The sequence below is a fragment of the Ceratotherium simum genome, chromosome 24, assembly GCF_057802395.1.
Source record: "Ceratotherium simum simum isolate JZ-2026a chromosome 24, ASM5780239v1, whole genome shotgun sequence".
In the NCBI taxonomy this organism is placed as follows: domain Eukaryota; kingdom Metazoa; phylum Chordata; class Mammalia; order Perissodactyla; family Rhinocerotidae; genus Ceratotherium; species Ceratotherium simum.
The window spans coordinates 22,805,071-22,823,795 of NC_141923.1; the positions used below are offsets into that span (position 1 = coordinate 22,805,071).

General features: G+C 43.4%; 1 protein-coding gene across 2 annotated transcripts in view; it reads left to right on the top strand.

Annotated features, from left to right (window-relative positions):
• Positions 1-18,725, top strand: part of STON2 (stonin 2) — a 137,857-nt gene that overhangs the window by 24,938 nt on the left and 94,194 nt on the right. For both annotated transcript variants that reach the window (XM_087448093.1, XM_087448094.1), the window contains exons 2-3: positions 4,836-5,116; positions 7,411-7,683. In XM_087448093.1, the coding sequence (XP_087304219.1) occupies positions 5,029-5,116; positions 7,411-7,683 (361 nt within the window). In that variant the 5' untranslated portion in view covers positions 4,836-5,028. The remainder of the gene's footprint in view (positions 1-4,835; positions 5,117-7,410; positions 7,684-18,725) is intronic.

An 18,725-nucleotide genomic window follows, 5' to 3' on the forward strand; every position in this document is an offset into this window, starting at 1 on the left:
GTGGGGAATAAGGGACAAGTGAGATTAGTGGGAGTCAAGGAAGGGCACCATATATCAGAGTTCTTGGTTGCAAGCAAACTGACTCTGGCTAACATAAGGAGGAAAGGAGTTTCTGGCTATGTGGAGCCATCGGGGAGTTTTTAAACAGAGCCATGGCATGGGCATTTTCAGGTTTTAGGAAGACCGCTCTGGCACAATAGATTGGGTAGTAGGTTGGAGGGGATGATGCTGAAGGCAGGGAGACAAGTAGGAAACTAGTAATCATCTGAATGAGAGGCAGTGAGGGGCTGACCCAAGGCATTGGCAGTGGGAATGGAAAGAGTAGTTTCAAGAGTTCAAACTCATTCTGAAATTTAGAGCTGTCACTGTTCCAATTCCTCCTTTTCCAGTGCACTCAATACCACTCCCACCCTCTTCAGATAAACAGAACGTAACTCACTGTCACCTAGATGTGCCACTCCTGCTCCCCCTTCCTAAAATGCCTGTCTGCTCTGCTCAGAGCCTCCTTTCCAATTTAAGGTGTAACTTATGACTGCTTACTGCCCTCAGCAGTCTCTTAAGGCCGTTACTCTTTGCTCTTACTGTTTTGTTGGATAACCTGTCACAATAGGTTAGAGAGCCTATTGTGTTATTGTTTAATGTTGCTCTCATACCTCCCTGCAATCTACTGTAAGCTACCTAAGGCCAGTGATGCTGTCTTGTTCTTCCTTATGCCCTCCGGCCCTAGAACGGGCCCAGCACAGAAACCCAGTACATATTCCTGATGATGCTGGCCCCTGACTGTGTGGGACACACTGAGGTCCTGTTGTGGCCGATAGCTTCCGTCACCAACCTCCTGCTCAGTACAGTCTGAGGAATGTTAATCTCCCTGAGGCGTATTTCTTGAGTCACTCGCTACTCTTAAACCTTCAGCAGCTTCCCATTTCCCACTGAATTCTTCTCCTCAGCTGTTAAGGCCATCAATCCTTGCTCCCCACGTTTCCCCAGTAGAAACCTCAGCTCTCATCAAACTGACCTCTTCACTGGCCCAGAAACAAGCCCCACAAAGGTCTGATTCTTAATCTTCACTTAGCTGATCCTCTGTCCCAAGGATGTCCTTACTCTTCCGTTCCGGCAGTCCAGAACAAAGGATGCCCTTCAGATCCAACAAACCTGCCCGGCCCCTAGTGGTTCCAGCCCTTGCAGATCTCTCTATGGCTAAACAGCATTTCCAGTGTGTCTTCTAGCAGGCAGTTATTCCCAGATTTGTTGTGTTTGCTATTCTGTGTATCTTTGTCTCCCCAGCTAGATTGCAAGCTGCAGGTCACTACTCAAAGGGCACTTCGTACATTTCCAGACATAGGGCTCGTGAATGCATGTTAGAGGATCAACACAAAACAAATCTATTTCTATGACTCCCATCTCACCAGCTAACTGCATTCTCCACCCCGCAAAATTTAGTGTGTAAGGGGTGCTGAGAAAGAAGCTTCTCTCTGAAGTGGCAACCCAGAGACTTCAATGAAATTTTTAGTGTCTCTTGGTCAGTCCTGCTGCTGATACTGAGTTACTACTCATTTGTGGTGATTCTAAGCCTTGCTTTATGATTCACATTCTAAAAATGGGGTGAGGTTTTTACAGAGAAACCAATTCCAGGGTGAACTTAGCCTCACAATTATTGGGTTCCTCTGTGGTTTCCAGCTGCTAGCACAGCACTCCTCAAGGTCTAGCATCTCGTGGCTTTTTGGACGTGGCTGTTTCATGGCAGATATCTGGAATCCATTTAACAGAGTTATGATAGGAGGTTCCTGTAATAAACTTGTTCTGCCAGGCTTTCTTGGGACTACTCATTACTGGTAACCGTCCCATGTCTGGATCTAGATGGACAAGCTAAGGGGCTCTTCCTTTATACTTTCTGAGTAATAGTCTTGGTTCCTCAGCCAGAATGTGCCTATATCTGTAAAGAAGAGGATGAGTGCTTGACTCTACTTAACATCTAGGAGAACTGCTCAAAAAATGACTGAAAAGGGAATTCACTAAAATCAGAAGGTATAATAACAGAAATGGGGTGGTTTCAAGAAATTTGCATTCTGATCCCAAGACTTCCGCTAACGAGGCTGTGTAACTTCGGACGAGTCATTTAACAACAGCAGTGATGGCTACCATGACGCCTGTAAAGAGTTTGGATGGGGCCTGGCACCTAGTAAGGCCTCTTAAGTTCACCTGCTATTGTCATCGTCATTGCGACAGAGGGTTTATTACTCCCAGTACTAAGCACTTGAGGTATATTATCTCACTTAATCCTTAAAATTATGAAGTAAATTTTGTTATTCTTGCTGTAGAGGGGTGAACTGAGGTTTTAAAGACTGTACAGGACTCAAATCTGGACCTTCCAACTCCCAGGCCCATGCTACCAATCTCTCTTGCTTACACCTGATTTCCTTGGGCCTCAGTTTTCTCATCTGTAAAACTTGAGAGCTGGACTGTTGGTCCTTAAAACCTTCGAGCTCTAAAATTTCTAGTTATTTTCCCCATTACCTTCACCCTTTTCCTTCTCTTCCCCCACACCCCCCCCCACCCGCTTCCCCACCCACACTCATCCATGAATATCGCTGGATTCATCATCACGGGATTGGCAGGATGTTTTCCCCATTGAACTGTGACATTGCGTGTGTCAGCACATGGACTTGTATTGTGGCTTTTTGGCTATTGTTGGACCTGGTTTATATGCTGCTGTTGTTGAGAGAAGAGGATCCAACTCTTCAATTTTACTGTCTTATCTTGGCTTGCAGCCATTACCACAGTGAGTGACACTAACACTTGACGAGGCTTGAGAAAGGCTTTATGGGAGAAGCCTGCCGGAATCAGCTCTTTGGGTCTGTGGGCTCTGTGTGGTTCTCTGGTGAGATCTGGTTTCCGGGCACTGCACTCTGCAGGCTGTTTGCACACGTCTGGTCCCGTGATTGGTAAGGATCTTAGGAGAGGGACTTGGAAGAGAGATCTCTGGGCTTTCCATGCTCCATACAGCTTGGATACCCTGGCAGATTTCCACATGGGGAGTTTCACAGATGATTTCGTTACGGTTCCATTGTAATTGATGTTTGTATAGTACTTTAGTTGGGTGATAGTCTATATATATTCTCTAGTACTTTTTGTGACTGTGATCCAAAGGTTAGGATGTTTTGGCATCAGAAGACCTGGGTTCAAGGGTTGTATCTATCACTTCCTAGCTTGGTGCGTCTAACACACCTGCTCGTTATGGCCTCTACTTGAACATTCTCTGGGTGGGATCTTATTATGGAAAAAAAAAGAGTCCATTTGTCACTGTCCTGGGATGTGTGAATTCTTCCATTTAGAAGCGTGGAGGAAACATCTTAGGAATCTTACAGCACCAAACAAGGGCCTGGAAATAAACAAGTGTTGGACAAGTCACTTAACTTCTCTCAGCCCAGATTTCTTCATCTGTAAAAGAATTATAGTAATATTTGTCTTACCCAACTAAAATGGCTGTTGAATCAAATGAAGTATAGTATGAAATATGTTTCTGAAAATTATAAATTGTATACAGTTGTTTTTAGGAAGTGTTGTACAGCAGAACTGATTGTTTCAATTACCAAAAAAAGAAAAAGCTATTAAATGTTTCTATTCTGATTTTCCCAGCACAGATTATTTACTGCAGATAATAACCTGTAGGGGGCTGGCCCAGTGGCGCAGTGGTTAAGTGCGCACGCTCTGCTTTGGCGGCCTGGGGTTCGCAGGTTCCAATCCCAGGCATGCAACGATGCACCGCCTGTCAAGCCATGCTGTGGCGGCATCCCATATAAAGTAGAGGAAGATGGGCACGGATGTTAGCCCAGGGCCAATCTTCCTCAGCAAAAAGGAGGAGGATTGGCATCCGATGTTAGCTCAGGGCTGATCTTCCTTACACACACACAAAAATAACGTGTAGTAAAAAATCCTCAACATTTTCCTTTTCTTGTGCACAAGTTAGAAGGCTATGAGTTGAATTGTTCTAGACTGAAGTGAATATTGTGAGTATTCAGTGAATAAGAACTGATATTGTACAAAGTGGATAGTAGCTCTTTTGTGGAAACGTGTTAATTTTGTGTTAATTCAGATTTTATTAATTCGTTACAAGATCAACAGCTAGATTCAAGTTATAAATGGACATTAATAGCACAAACAGAATTATAAGTCTATGAAGTATCCTTCTATATACGTAGACCATAATTGCAGTGGGAGTAAAGGCTAGACTTTTATGTACTAATTCAAATTGGCCTAGTTTCTTTAACTCCCATTTTTCACTAAAGCAAACATTCCCTACCCCCTTACTCCAGATGAACAAGATGACTCCATGTCTATTTTTCCTGATGGGTAAACCCTGCTTGGAGATACCATCTGGAGATAGTTGGGTTTCTGCCAAAGATTTAAATCTTTGCAAAGCGCTACCTGCCTAAGGCAAGAAACTGCACTGATTTAATAGGAAAGAACATACTTTTCTTTCACCATCTGGGAAAAGAAAGTGCAAGTACTTTGCAAAGTTTTAATATTTGTTTTACATTGATGGCATTGTATTATAGGTAAAAGTATTTCTAAAATACCTGAGGAAATTTGGGAATCTAATTGCTAAAATTTGTGTGATTATTTACAAGTTTGATGTGAAGGCATATGCAGAAATCCTGATGCTCAAGGCAGACATTTCGGTACAAGAAATGGGGGCAAGACAAGGGCAGAGAGAAGTAAGGCCAGTTGGAAACCACTCAGACCTCCTCGTAGGCAGTGTTGAGAGCCCTAGACCTGTGTGGATTGGGTATAATACAATTGTTATCCTTTTTAATTTTTATTATTTTTTAAAACAGATTTCTGCTTGGCAGATCAACCAAAGGCAGGAGGGGTTTATCTGTCTACATTCTGGGTGCTGCCCTCTGCAAGACCCCCATGACAGACCCCAGGCCCAAGTCCACTGTGGTACCATACGCCCGCCCCACCCCAGGCATTACTCTGGGGTCTGCCTGAGGCCAGCAGTGTGAAGATGACCAGCGCCTTCCTAGCATGACGACCTTGGACCATGTGATCGCTACCCACCAGGCGGAGTGGGTCTCCTTCAATGAGGAGCCACTCTTTCCTGTCCCTTCTGAGGGTAAGGAGTGCTTTCATTTCGTAAGTGTAAAGATTGGGAAAGAATCACACCTGCTTGTTATGGCTTCTACTTGATCGTTCTTTGGGTGGGTTCTTTTTTTTTTTTTTTTTTAATATTTATTTATTTTGTGTGTGTGTGTGTCTGTGAGGAAGATCAGCCCTGAGCTAACATCATGCCAATCCTCCTCTTTTTGCTGAGGAAGACTGGCCCTGAGCTAACATCCGTGCCGATCTTCCTCCACTTTATCTAGGACGCCACCACAGCATGGCCTGACAAGTGGTGCGTCTGGTGCGCGCCCGGGATCCGAACCCGGGCCGCCGCAGCGGAGCGCGCGCACTTAACCGCTACGCCAGGGGGCTGGCCCCCTGGGTGGGTTCTTAATATGGAAAAAGGAGCCAGTTTGTCACTTTCCTGAGGTGCAGAAGCCTGGAGGAAGCATCTTAGGATCTTTAGGGCCCCAAACAAGGGCCTGGAAATGCCAAAAGTATTGGCCGCTTTCTTCCATGGAGCATAAACTTCGTGCTTACAAAGTACTTTACACTCAGCCTTTGTGGTTGTTACTCCCAGCAGCAATTTCGATTTTCTCCATTTTTAAAGCGTAGTTGTTCAGAGTGACAGGCCCTAGAGCCAGATTTCGTGGGCTCAAATCCTGGCTCCATCACAGATGACTGATGTGCCCTTGGGTAGATTATTTCTTTAACCTCTCTGTGTGGTGGTTTGTCTTCGCAATAGGGGTAATCACACTGCCTACCTCACGGTGGTTGTGAGGACTAAATGAATGAACATATGTAAAGTGCTTACAACAGTGACTGGCACATGAAAAGAGCTCAGTAATTGTCATCCATGGTCATGATGAAGATGGCCAAATTGACTTCTAAGGAACTGGTGCTCGGGAGTGAAGGTCAAGGTGGGATATGGGAGATGGTTGCAGAGCCACGTCAGCTGGTTCTGTTCTACCACAGCTGCCACTGCCAATTGAAATCAACCCAGCTGCATTTACAGCACCTGGAAAGTGTGAGTTCACAGGTGTGCTGTCCAATATGGTAGCCACATGGCTATTGAGTCCTTGAACTATGCCTAGTCAGAATTGAGATGTGCTTGAAGTGTAAAATACCCACACTGAATTTCAAAGACCTAGTGAAAGTTAAATATTTTATTAACAATTTTTATATTAATTACAAGTTGGAATTGTAAGTTTTCAACATACTAAGTTGAAATATACATTATTAAAGGTAGTTTTGCCTCTTTTTATTTATTTATTTTTTTGCTGAGGAAGATTCGCCCTGAGCTAACATCTCTGCCAGTCTTCCTCTATTTTGTGTAGGGGTCGCCACCAAAGCGTGGCTGTCGATGAGTGGTGTAGGTCCGTGCCTGGGAACCAAACCCGGGCTGTTGAAGCGGAGCATGCCGAACTTAACCACTAGGCCATGGGGCCAGCCCCTCTTTTTATTTCTTTTAATGTGGCTACTAGAAAATTTAAAATTATATGTGTGTCTCCCCTTTTATTTCTTTTGCACAACCCTAGTCTACAGGCTTTGATTACATGCAGGTGGACGAATTTGGCTGGTGATGGGAGAAAGGAGTTTCGTATTAGTACTTTAATTTTTAAAAGTTTTCATACAGTAAAATTGACAATTTTTGGTGTGCAGTTGATGAATTTTAACATATGTATGGATTTATGTAACCACCACCACAATCAGGATATAGTTCTTTTTTATAAAAAGTTTTTTGAAGGCTGTTAAATGTCCCAGGACCAATAAAATGATACAAAGCTAGAGAAAGAGTGTGCCACATTCAGCCGGTTGTTAGTGCAGGGTTTGCACCAGTGGCCTGCACATGTGGGTAGTTTGGACTGCACAGAGGTTGAAGTTTGAATGTCTTTCGTCCAGACAGAAACTCTCCTGTTCAGCCACAGTCTCCACCAGTCCCTATTGCCTTTTGCTTGTCCCGTTTGACTCAGTTCTGTTTCTGTCTTGGCCTCTGTAGGCGTTTTAGTTTGTGAACCCCAAGCACTAGAGTAGACGCTGGGATAAGAATAGTGGATAAGACTCCCAGTCTCAGCCTGCCTGGATACTGACTGTGGACATGCTGTGGTTATAGTTTTTACACATTATTAGGAAAACACTCCTTTAGTGTAGAGACAGGTAGGGATGGCTGTTTGTTCGCCCTCACCCACTGTGTTGGTGAGTCCTGTGGTCACGCCTTGCCCATCTTTCGTTTTTGCCTCCATCAGACAGTTCAGGAGAGTGGCCTTCCTCACATGATGTAATGGTGGTGTCCGGTATCTGTTTCAGGGGGCACCGAAGAGCACCTTCCTGGGCTGTCTTCCTCAGACCAGTCTGAGAGCTCCTCTGGGGAGAACCACGTGGTGGATGGAGGCTCTCAGGACCTTTCCCACTCAGAGCAAGATGACTCCTCTGAAAAGATGGGCCTCATCTCTGAAGTGGCCTCCCCTCCTGGGAGCCCGGAGCAGCCCCCACCTGACCTGGCCTCAGCCATCAGCAACTGGGTTCAATTTGAAGATGACACACCCTGGGCCAGCACATCACCACCTCATAAAGAAACAGGTGAGATAGGTGGGAGGCTGAGAAGGGTTCGGCTAGGTCTCTGCTCACCAGGGATGCTTTTCCATGAGAGGTCTGTAGGGCTACCAGGATTCTATTTTACCTGCTCCAGAGCCCTGAAGCATCAGCTACATAGGAGAGAGCAGGTAGAGATCTCATCTGGATTAATTCTACAACTAGTTTTTGTTAACATAAGCATATGGAAGGATTTATGTGGTCTGGACCATTTCTAGCCTTTTACCCTTGTCCCTGGCTGTTGACCTGTCTTTGAAAGTATGCTATTTGTTTACCTGTTAGGGATTGGAATTATATTTACTCAGCACCTAAATTGTAAGCTCCTTACAAGTGGAAAAGAATGTCTCTCAAAGCGTGGACCACCAGCTGTCTCTAATAGAGTCACTGGTTAAACATGGATATTCTTGTGTCCCAGACCTCTTGAATCCAAATCTTCAGGGGTGGGACTGTCATTAATGGTAAGTCTCTTACTTGTAGCATTTAAAAGGCCAGAAGCTGCACTGGTGAGCTTATTGAGGCCAGAGGAGTTGTTAGTCCCCCCCCGGTGACCTGCCTGCTTATTTTATTGTACATTGAAGCATACCTAGGGTGACTGGATACCTTTGGGACTGTATTAGTTTTCTAATTAGTTTTTGCTGCTGTAACAAATTACCACAAACTTAGTGGCTTTAAACAGCACAGCTTTATTATCTTACAGTTCTGTAGTTCAGAAATCTGACATGGGTATCACTGGGCTAAAATCAAGGTCTCAGCAGGGCTGCATTCCTTTTAGGAAGCTCTAGGGGAGAATCCGTTTCCTTGCCCTTTCCAGCTTCTAGAGGCCACCCACATTCCTTGGCATGTGGCCCCTTCCTCTGCCTCCAAAGTCAGCAACGTTGCATCGCTCTGTGCCTTTCTTCTGTAGTCACATCTTCCTCTGACTGACTTCTTCTGCCTCCCTCTTCCATTTTTAAGGATACTTGTGATTACATTGGGCCCACGAGGATAATCCAGAATAATTTCCCCATCTCAGGGTCCTTAACTTAATCGCATCTGCAACGTCTCTTTTGCCAAAGTCTCTTTTGAATATATAAGGTGACATATTCACAGGTTCTGGGAATTAGAACATGGACATCTTTGCAGGGGGCATTATTTTTTCTACCACAGAGACCTACTAGCAAAAAGCAAGGCTGATATGTTTTCTGTTGGTGGGTTAAGTGTTTTTCTAGTTTTAGTTTTTAAAAACAATTCCTTTGTCTTTCAAACATGTGTTCTATCAATAAAAATAATTCTAAGAAAATATAAAGCATAGCTCTACCATATAACAAACACTTCCAGTTTTACATAACAATTTGCGTGTTGATGCGTCCTTTTTTATTTTTAAGCATCAGATTTCTCAGTGAATTGTTGGTGAGAGAACCATGACACTCAAAGCAGCATGGATAAAGTGACAGGTCCAGATAGGCTTCCCAGTTTGGCTGGAGGGAGGAAGTAACCTTTAGTGCACACCTAACACTGGCAAGGCAGTGGGCTGATTAAGCCTTTGTATGTGTGGGGAAGAGTTACTGAACGCTGGGCATCAGAACAGAATTATGTTTCTTATTTTTAATAAGATATATTTATTGAATATTTACTCTCTCAGGCACTGTGCTCAATGCTTTAACTACATCATCTCATGTACTCTTCACACCAATCATATGAGAATGGTATTAATATTATTTTCATATTACACATGAGCAGACTGAGACAGAGAGTGGTTTGGGAATTCGCTCATGGTTGTACGCTAGGAAGAGGAAGGAGGGAGCTTTATCCCCAGGCAGGCGGCCCCAGGATCTTGGAACAGCCTAGGGATACTCTGGGGTATGTTTGCCTTGCTCTTCGGGCTGCTGCTGTGGTTTCCTCTGCTCCCTCATTCCCAAGAGGCAGGGGAGGTGAGGGGTAGGTGGAGTGGTATTTCTCCACTCAGTTGCCCTAAAATGGCCATGCCTTCAGATCATTGATTATATGCATGGCATGCAGATTCTTTCACACCTTTTTCATACCTTTAGCCTCAAAGATTTCCTGATTGCTCAGAACTATTTCTATGACACATGGGTCAATTTGCGTCAACTCTTTGCTACTTATTTTTGCAAAACTAACCTTGGGGTTAGTCATAATTATGTGGCCTCTGTCTGACTGAGGATCTTAGCTCGTTATTGATAATGGTTTTGGCCTTTAATAGTTTTAACCTTTAAATGGTTAAAATGTTATCCTTTAAGGCAGCGGTTCTCAAAGTGTGGTCTACAGATCTCTGGGGTTTCCCGAGGCCCTCTCAAGGGATCTGTGGGGTTAAAATTATTTTCATAATAATTCTAAGACATTTTTTGCCTTTTTTACTGTAGTGGCATTTGCATTGATGGTGCAAAAGTAATGGCAAGTAAAACTTCTGGCCACCATGTCCTCATAGTAAAGAAAAAGTCAATTTCACTTAATATCCTTGATGACAAAGTAAAGATTATTAATTTTATTAAATCTTGATTCTTAAGTACATCTTTTTCATCTTTTCTCTGACAAATTGGGAAATAAGCATGAAGCACTTCTGCTCCATACTGAGTGTAGTGGTTGTCTTAAAGAAAAATGGTTATCTTGAAGAAAAGTTGGGTTTAAAATTTTTTTAATAAAAAAAAATCAATTTAAAAATCAAAATTATTTGAAAATCATTTTAAAAAGTCAAAACAATGCAAAAGATTCTTGAACAAAACATCAGTATTTTATTTATTTATTTATTTTTTGTGAGGAGGACTAGCCCTGAGCTAACATCCAGTGCCAATCCTCCCTGTTTTTCTTGAGGAAGAGTGGCCTTGAGCTAACATCCGTGCCCATCTTCCTCCACTTTATATGGAACGCCGCCACAGCATGGCTTACCAAGCGGTACCTCGGTGCACGCTGGGCATCCCAACCTGTGAACCCCAGGCCGCCGAAGGGGAGCACGTGCACTTAACTGCTTGCACCGCCAGGCTGGCCCGAAAACATCAGTATTTTATTTTATTTATTTATTTATTTTTTAAAGATTTTATTTATTCATTTTTTTCCCCCCCAAAGCCGCAGTAGATAGCCGTATGCCATAGGTTCACATCCTTCTAGTTGCTGTACGTGGGACTCGGCCTCGTGCTGGACGGAGAAGCGGTGCCTCGGGGCGCGCCTGGGATCCGAACCCGGGTCGCCAGCATCAGAGCGCACGCACCTAACCGCTAAGCCACGGAGCCGGCCCGAAAACATCAGTATTTTAAAGGCAAGATCCGGGGCCGGCCCGATGGTGCAAGTGGTTGGGTGAGCGCGCTCCGCTGCCGTGGCCTGGGGTTCACTGGTTTGGATCCCAGGCGCGCACTGACGCAGCAGTTGTCAAGTCATGCTGTGGTGGCGTCCCATATAAAGTAGAGGAAGATGGGTGTGGATGTTAGCCCAGGGCCAGTCTTCCTCAGCAGAAAAAGAGGAGGGTTGGCAGATGTTAGCATACGGCTGATCTTCCTCACACACACAAAAAAAAAACGAAAAAATAAAGACAAGATCCAACAACACTTGCATGACTGCTGCACTTGCTTCACCTTAATCCTGGCCCTGGTACCAATAAAACTTTATTTATAAAAATAAGTGGCTAGCCTATGGGCCATAGTTTGCTGTTTTTATATTTTTTATTTTTTATTTTATTTTATTTTTTTTTAAGATTTTTTTATTTATTTATTTTTCCCCCCAAAGCCCCAGTAGATAGTTGTATGTCATAGCTGCACATCCTTCTAGTTGCTGTATGTGGGACACGGCCTCAGCATGGCCAGAGAAGCGGTGCATCAGTGCGCACCCGGGATCTGAACCCGGGCCTCCAGCAGCAGAGCGCGCGCACTTAGCTGCTAAGCCACGGGGCCGGCCCTATATTTTTTGAATATTGCATTTAAAATGTTATTTGATTTCTGAGTTTTTTGGCACCCCCTTAAATTTTGCACCCAAGGTGAGTGCCTCACTTGCCTCAGGCTAGTCCCAGCCCTGCATTGTACTAAGTATATGGGATTTATTGATATTACTAGAGAACAAATCGAGAAATGACAATTTTCAAATGCGTGAAAGCATAATTTTGGCTTAAAAACTGCTCAGACATTAATAATTCCATCTGTTTGCACATATGAAAATCTAACTCAACCCTTTGGGGATGGAGCTCTCTGCCTCAGGAGGAGGCTGTAGGCTGGTTTCCCAGCAGATGGTAGGCCCAATGTGCAGGCAAGAAGCAGGAATAAACCATGGGTAGGGCCAGCTCCACTTCGGGAGGTATTTCTAACCCAGGGACCCAAGAACCACGGACAACTGTGCAGAGCATCAGGGTGGTAAAGAAAATGCTAATAAATCCAAGGGTCCTGTCCCAGCTCTCCTGCCAATACCCAACTTGTCCCACCAATGAAAGGGCTGCAGGTACATTCCTCTTACCCAAACTAACCTCGACCGTGTAGGCCAACTTCTTCATGAGTGTCCTTGCACGAGCTGTGTTTAGCAATAAGGAAGAGTGGTTGGTAGAGTTACGGCCAAGTGATGAGCAGGAGAAGCTAGACTTCAGCCCACTTAACACAGATATTGCAGACATCCCCCCAGTCAGACAGTTGTTCCATTCTGGAGGCTGTTGGGCAGGTCAGATTTTAATTTGAATCCGAAAGGTTTAGATACATGTGATGTCAGTAATATCACATACGTGACTGCAAGCATTACAGCAAAATAACAAGATGTGTGCAGCAAGTATACACAGTGATGGAGACAGTGTGAGGCGTCTTGTAATCACTGCTGCCTGCTTTATTCTTTTGGTAATACTAGGTTTTCCTGGTGTGGCAGGCTGAATAACAGCCCCCAAAGACATTAGGTCCTAGTCCCTGGAACCTGAGTGTGTTATCTTATTTGGAGAAAGGGTCTTTGCAGATGTGATTAAGCTAAGGATTTTGAGATAGGGGGATAATCCTGGATTATCTGGGTGGGCCCCAAATGCAATCACATGTATCCTTATAAGAGGGAGGCAGAAGGAGATTTTGCCCACACAGAGAAGGCAATGTGAAGATGGAACTGAAAAGGATTTGAAGATATGGCCATGAAGATTGGAGTGACCAGGCTACAGCCAAGGAATGCCACTAGCCACCAAGAAGCTGGAAGACACAAGGAATGGACTCTCCCCTAGAGCCTCCGGAGGGAGTGCTGCCTGCTGACATCTTGATTTTGGCTCAGAGATTTTGATTTCAGACTTCTAGCTTCCAGAACTGTGAGAGAATAAATTTCTGTTTTTTTTAAGCCCTAAATATGTGGTAATTTGTTACAGCAGCCACAGTTAACTAATATACCAAGTCTCCAAAATCTTAAAATGGAACCATTTGCATAAGGCTGAGAATGAGTCAGTCTGGGCTAGGGGAGCATCTGGAATAGTGCAGGCCATTTATTAAGCAGATGTTCTGTGCTAGCTACTATGCTTTACCTCCAAAGTTTATAGCCCTTTATTACCTTTTTAAAGTTTACACCACCATGCATGCAGGTGGTGAAGTTCAGCTGGAAGAAGGTTCCATGGAAACTGATTTTTGGCTTCAGCCATCTTCCCAGTCACAACAGTATCACCAGAGCAAACTGACTCTTTCCTATTGAGATAGGTAACTAGGTAGACATGAGCGGTGGATCATAGTTGGAGACTTGCTGCATCAGTGGAGCATCTTACTGGCGTCCAGACATGGGTGGGGGATCATGGCTGGAGACCTTGCTGCATCAGTGAAGCATCCCATTCGCTTACACTATAATGTAGTTGCAATTTCTCAGTTTCTTCCCATTTTATTCCTCATGTGCTGTTTCCTTCTCTTAAATGCCCTGCACTTTCTGATCAGACGTCTTTGTGTCAGGAGAAAGGGAAAAATGTGTATCTTGGACCTGTCCTATGCAGCCTTTCTATGAATAGCCTTTTATGAGAAGATCATGATCTTGGCCTAAGAGAAATAGGTGAGAGGGCGACAAAGAAGGATAAGTGGGACTGATAGCGCCATTCCTAGTCTGGATTTCTGGAAGCAAAAACTGGAGCCAGCTGTTCCATATCTTAACATCCTGGCTTGCAGAGAGAAGTTGGGAAAGAAAGTGTAGCACATGACACACACACACACACCCAGGAAGTAGCTAGGTAGAGAAATGTTATCTGGGATAATCCTTTTCCCTCCCTCAAGGGTTCCCATTCCTCCACTCTTCACAGTATTTCTGGCAGATGAAGAGCGAAAAACAAAAGAATTTATCTTTTAAGTTGTGCCACCTAAGAATAAAGCCAACAGAGCAACTGGATTTCAGCCTGGAAGGGGAATGTACTATTTGCCTTAATTGAAATGCTAGGAGGCTAGAGGCACCATGGAGTAAGGAACAAAGAGACCGTCATTAGTGGTAAATCTCTTATTTTTGTGGCATTTAAATGCCAGAAGCTGCACTGGGGACCTTAGAGAAGCCAGGGAGTTGTTAGTCCCCACCTTGATGACCTGGTTACTTACTTTATTGTTCACTGAAGCATACCAAGGTTGCTTGGGTAACCAGGAGCAACAGCTGGTGGGGAAAACAACTCCAGAAATACTTAAATCCGTCAAGGGAAAAACTTTCTTTGGGACCTCAACTAGAGCAGGATTTGAAGTGCCTAAGTGCCATCATGGTTGGTCTGGGAAAAAGGAAATACATGATCTCCCTCAGAAAACTGTGAATAAAATCAATTGAGTGACAAAGCCTTTTTATAACCCCATATATAGGAAAGAGAATTGGCATCAGTTCTTTGGACTTGAGGATACTAGGAATGAGACAGCATTTAAATTGAATCTTTTGTAAAAATTGTTTCCTCCGTTAAAACCCCTGAAATTTGGTGGAGGCCAAATGTGGAATTCTTCTGTCTTTGACTTAACAAGACCATTTTGGCTCAGGCCATGTTGATAAGTATTCTCTTCAGAAAGGTTTTTATTAGAATCTTAACTGTCAAATACTTAAACTTAAGACTTAAGTTAGCCACAAAATACTATTCACATCTCCAGTCGAAGATTCCATATAATTGATCTGGGTTACATGGTGGAAAAAAGGTCAAGAAATTTAACTGGAAAGTTGTTTGCTGAACCCTGAATGAAATGCATAGATATTCTGCTAAACCAGGAGCAGAACTAAAGAGTTAAAAAAAAAAGCTTCTGTGAATCTGTACAAGTCAAAACTGAATCTTTATATTGTTCTCTTAAAGAAATATTTTTGAAAATGAACCTGAATCTAGGTTTTATTCACATTGAGTCCTTTAGCAATAGTGTTCCTGAGTTTCCCTAGTTGCCTAGTTTTCCTAACTTAGTATTTTGCCTCCTCTGGCTTTAAAATTCCACCATGCACCAGGAAGAATGTAGCAGTGAGCTTACCTATCACCTAAAATCTTTATAAAGATTCTCTCAGAGCAAAGGCTGATTTCATGTATGTGCATTTTACATGTGTGTGTGTGCGTGCGCTTCGAATATGTTTGCAATTGCATGCAGACGAATTGCCTGAAAGAGCAAAGTTCATCCCCAAATTAAAAAAAAAAAAATTAAGGCACTATTGTCAGCATGAAGCTTCCTGTTCACTTGTCATGTTATGCACTGACCTTCCTCCACGGACGTGGCAATTTTGCAGCAAGGCCATGGCTGAATTGGACCCATTATGCAGATACTGCAGGATATGCATAATTACAAACATAAAAAAACTTTCATTTCCGGAACATTTGTCCCACAGCCCAAGCAAAACAGTAGTATTCCCTTGTGCTTCAAATGGCTTTCCTAACAGCTTGGGCTAAGGCCTTCCCATTGTGTCTGGGGAAGCTAATTATCTGGGACCAGAGAAAGAGCCACTTGTTTGGGGGAGGACCAGAGATGATGTCAGCCATTTCAGAGGGAGGCAGGGATGACAGCTGAGAGACTTAATCCTGAAGAAGAATAGCCCAGTGGTTAATTTCTATTATGTTTTTCATCCTGGCTACTTGGGGTGGGGAGTCGTGGGTCGGGTGGAACAAGATCCCAACCATTTGGTGAATATGTAGACAAGGCCCACTGCATTGGGCATGCATATGTATTTCCTTCAACAGAGGAGGTCTTATTTTCTTTTAATACCTTAAATTGTTCTTCTCGGCTTTTAATTGTGATTAATGACCTTTCTGGAATGTGTCTCAGATAGTGATATACTCAGGAGTGAACTTTAACAGAGCTCCTCTTCCTCAGGGCCTAATGCCTCTCTACTCCTCTCCACTGGACTCCATTCTGCTCTGATTACCACCTCTCTTGCTGTTCCTGACAAATTCATTTCTGCTCTTGCTGTTCCCTTGGTCTCTAAAGCTCTTCCCCCATATTTTCACTCTGAGCTCTGCACAAGCATCACCTCCCCCCCAGCTTTTTTCTGCCTTAAATGTCTTTACAGCCCATGCCTCTACCTGAAATTAGGTTATATATTTATTAGTTTGTTTATTGTCTCTCTTCCCTACTAGAGGAAAGGGATGTTGTCTATTTCATTTACTCTCTATCCCAGAATATGGTGCATGGAACTTGGTAGGTTCCCACTTAGTACTTGTTGGGTTAACGAATGAAAAGATGAAAGATGTGTATGAGACCTACTGCAGAATGACTGACTCCCATTTATGGGGCTAATAAGCTGTTAGGTAGAACTTGAAGGATGGCTTCCTCAGTGCAGTGAAATTTTCTTTTAACAAAATAGGCAAAGAAACCAGGCCAGCCTCTTTCCCATCATGCCGTTTTCTTATCAGCTGACTATTATCATCAGTTTTTGATTTCCCATTGTTATACACACAATGCATACACACACTCATGCATATATATACCACATAGATACACGCACACATGTACACACAGACATAATACATAACGTAATGTATACACTTACATATACACACATGTGACATACATGCATAACATATACACTTACATATACTCACACATACATACATATACCTACACAAATACATGTATTTTTAACTGGGGGCTGTCTTAAAAAGCATGCTTAAAACTGTCCATTGTAGTTTTATTATATTTTGAAGCTACCATCATGCCATGTGGGGTGGGGGAGGGGAGCTCTTGAAGATGACTTTTTCCAGTTATCTAAAAAGGACCTTAAAATATTTTATTAAAACTCCAATATTCTCGTCTTCCAGAGAATATGCTAGCTCACCCAGGGGGACCTTGTGGCCTATCTTACCCTCAGTGTGGGGCACAAAACACAATAAACTGCCCAAGCATGCATTAATTAACTAGTTCATTCATGCAAAAAATATTTAGGTGCTGGGAATGCAATTATGAGAAAGTTGGCCATAGTCCCTGCTCTTCCCAAGCTGAGGGTACCTAACGGTTGAGCAATCTGTTCCCAATGATGCCTTCTGGGGTGAGCAAGAGCTCATCTGAGCCAGTCCCAGGGGCAGCCACTTTGTGTTGTCAAGTATGAAATAGCAGTGGAGCCAAAAATGAAGAATGGAATTAGATCTCTTTTGTATTCTTGATAGGCATGTTTACTGCATTGGAAAAATCACACAGCCCCCATGGGTAGACATCAAAGTATAAATAAAGGACATGACATCAAAACGTATATAACTATTTTTTTTTTTTTTTAAAGATTTTATTTATTTATTTTTCCCCCAAAGCCCCAGTAGATAGTTGTATGTCGTAGTTGCACATCCAGTCTAGTTGCTGTATGTGGGACGCGGCCTCAGCATGGCCGGAGAAGCGGTGCGTCGGTGCTCGCCCGGGATCCGAACCCGGGCCGCCAGCAGCGGAGCGCGAGCACTTAACCGCTAAGCCACGGGGCCGGCCCCGTATATAACTATTTAAAATTTTAATCTACTCAGGATCCCAAAGAATAAAAAGACAAGTATTGTATTTGCTGTATTAATTGTTTTAGCTGAAAACTTGTAAGTTTATTATTATTTGACCAATGGTGCTTTGAGCCCCCACTATGTGTCAATCACTGTTCAAGACTCTGGGGATACAATGGAATATTCCTGCCCCATGGAGCATACATTCTGCTGGGGGAACCATACCAGAAAGATGATAAAGAAGTAGATACAATGTAAGTGTGTTAGATAATGTGGTAAGTGGAAAGGAGAGAAAAATGAGGTAAAAAAAGGGAGTAGAGTGAGAGAGGATGGGAAATTTTACGCAAGGTTGGGGAGTGACTGAGCAGTAACCTGTGAGTGAAGACTTGAGGGAAGTGAGGAAGTGAGCTTGCAGAAATTGGGGAAGGAGGCTTCCAGGTGGAAGGAACAAGTAATGAGACTCTGGAGGGGCAGCTGTGTTCACGTTGTGTGACTGGAGTGGAATGAACTGGGGAGAAGAGAAGGAGATAAGGCAGAGAGATCGTAGGTTGGTGGAGGGCCCAGTGAGAACTTGGACTTTTACTGTGGGTGAGATGGGAAGCCATTGGAGGGTTTTGAGTAGAGGCATGGTATGATCTGACTTACGTTTGAACAGGCAATTCTATGAAAACTGTGTGGCTGCTATGTTGAGAACAGATGGATGTAGAAGCAGGGAGACCAGGAAGGAGAGGATCGTGGCTTGGCCCCGGGAGGTAGCTTGGAGATGGTGGGAAGTGATTGGATTCCAGATATATTTGGAAAGTAGGACTAACAGAAGACATGATGGACCAAATGTGAGAAGAATCAAGGATGACTGGAAGGTTTCATTCTTTTTTTTTTTTTTTTTAATTTTTTGTTTATTGCAGTAACATTGGTTTATAACATTGTAAAAATTTCAGGTGTACATCATTATATTTCTATTTCTGTGTAGATTACATCATGTTCACCACCCAAATACTAATTGCAGCCCATCACCACACACATGTACCAAATTATCCCTTTCACCCTCCTCCCTTCCCCCTTCCCCTCTGGTAACCACCAATCCAATCTCTGTCTCTATGTGTTTGTTTATTGTTGTTATTATCTACTACTTAATGAAGGAAATCATATGGTATTTGACCTTCTCCCTCTGACTTATTTCACTTTGCATAATACTCTCAGTGTCCATCCATGTTGTCAC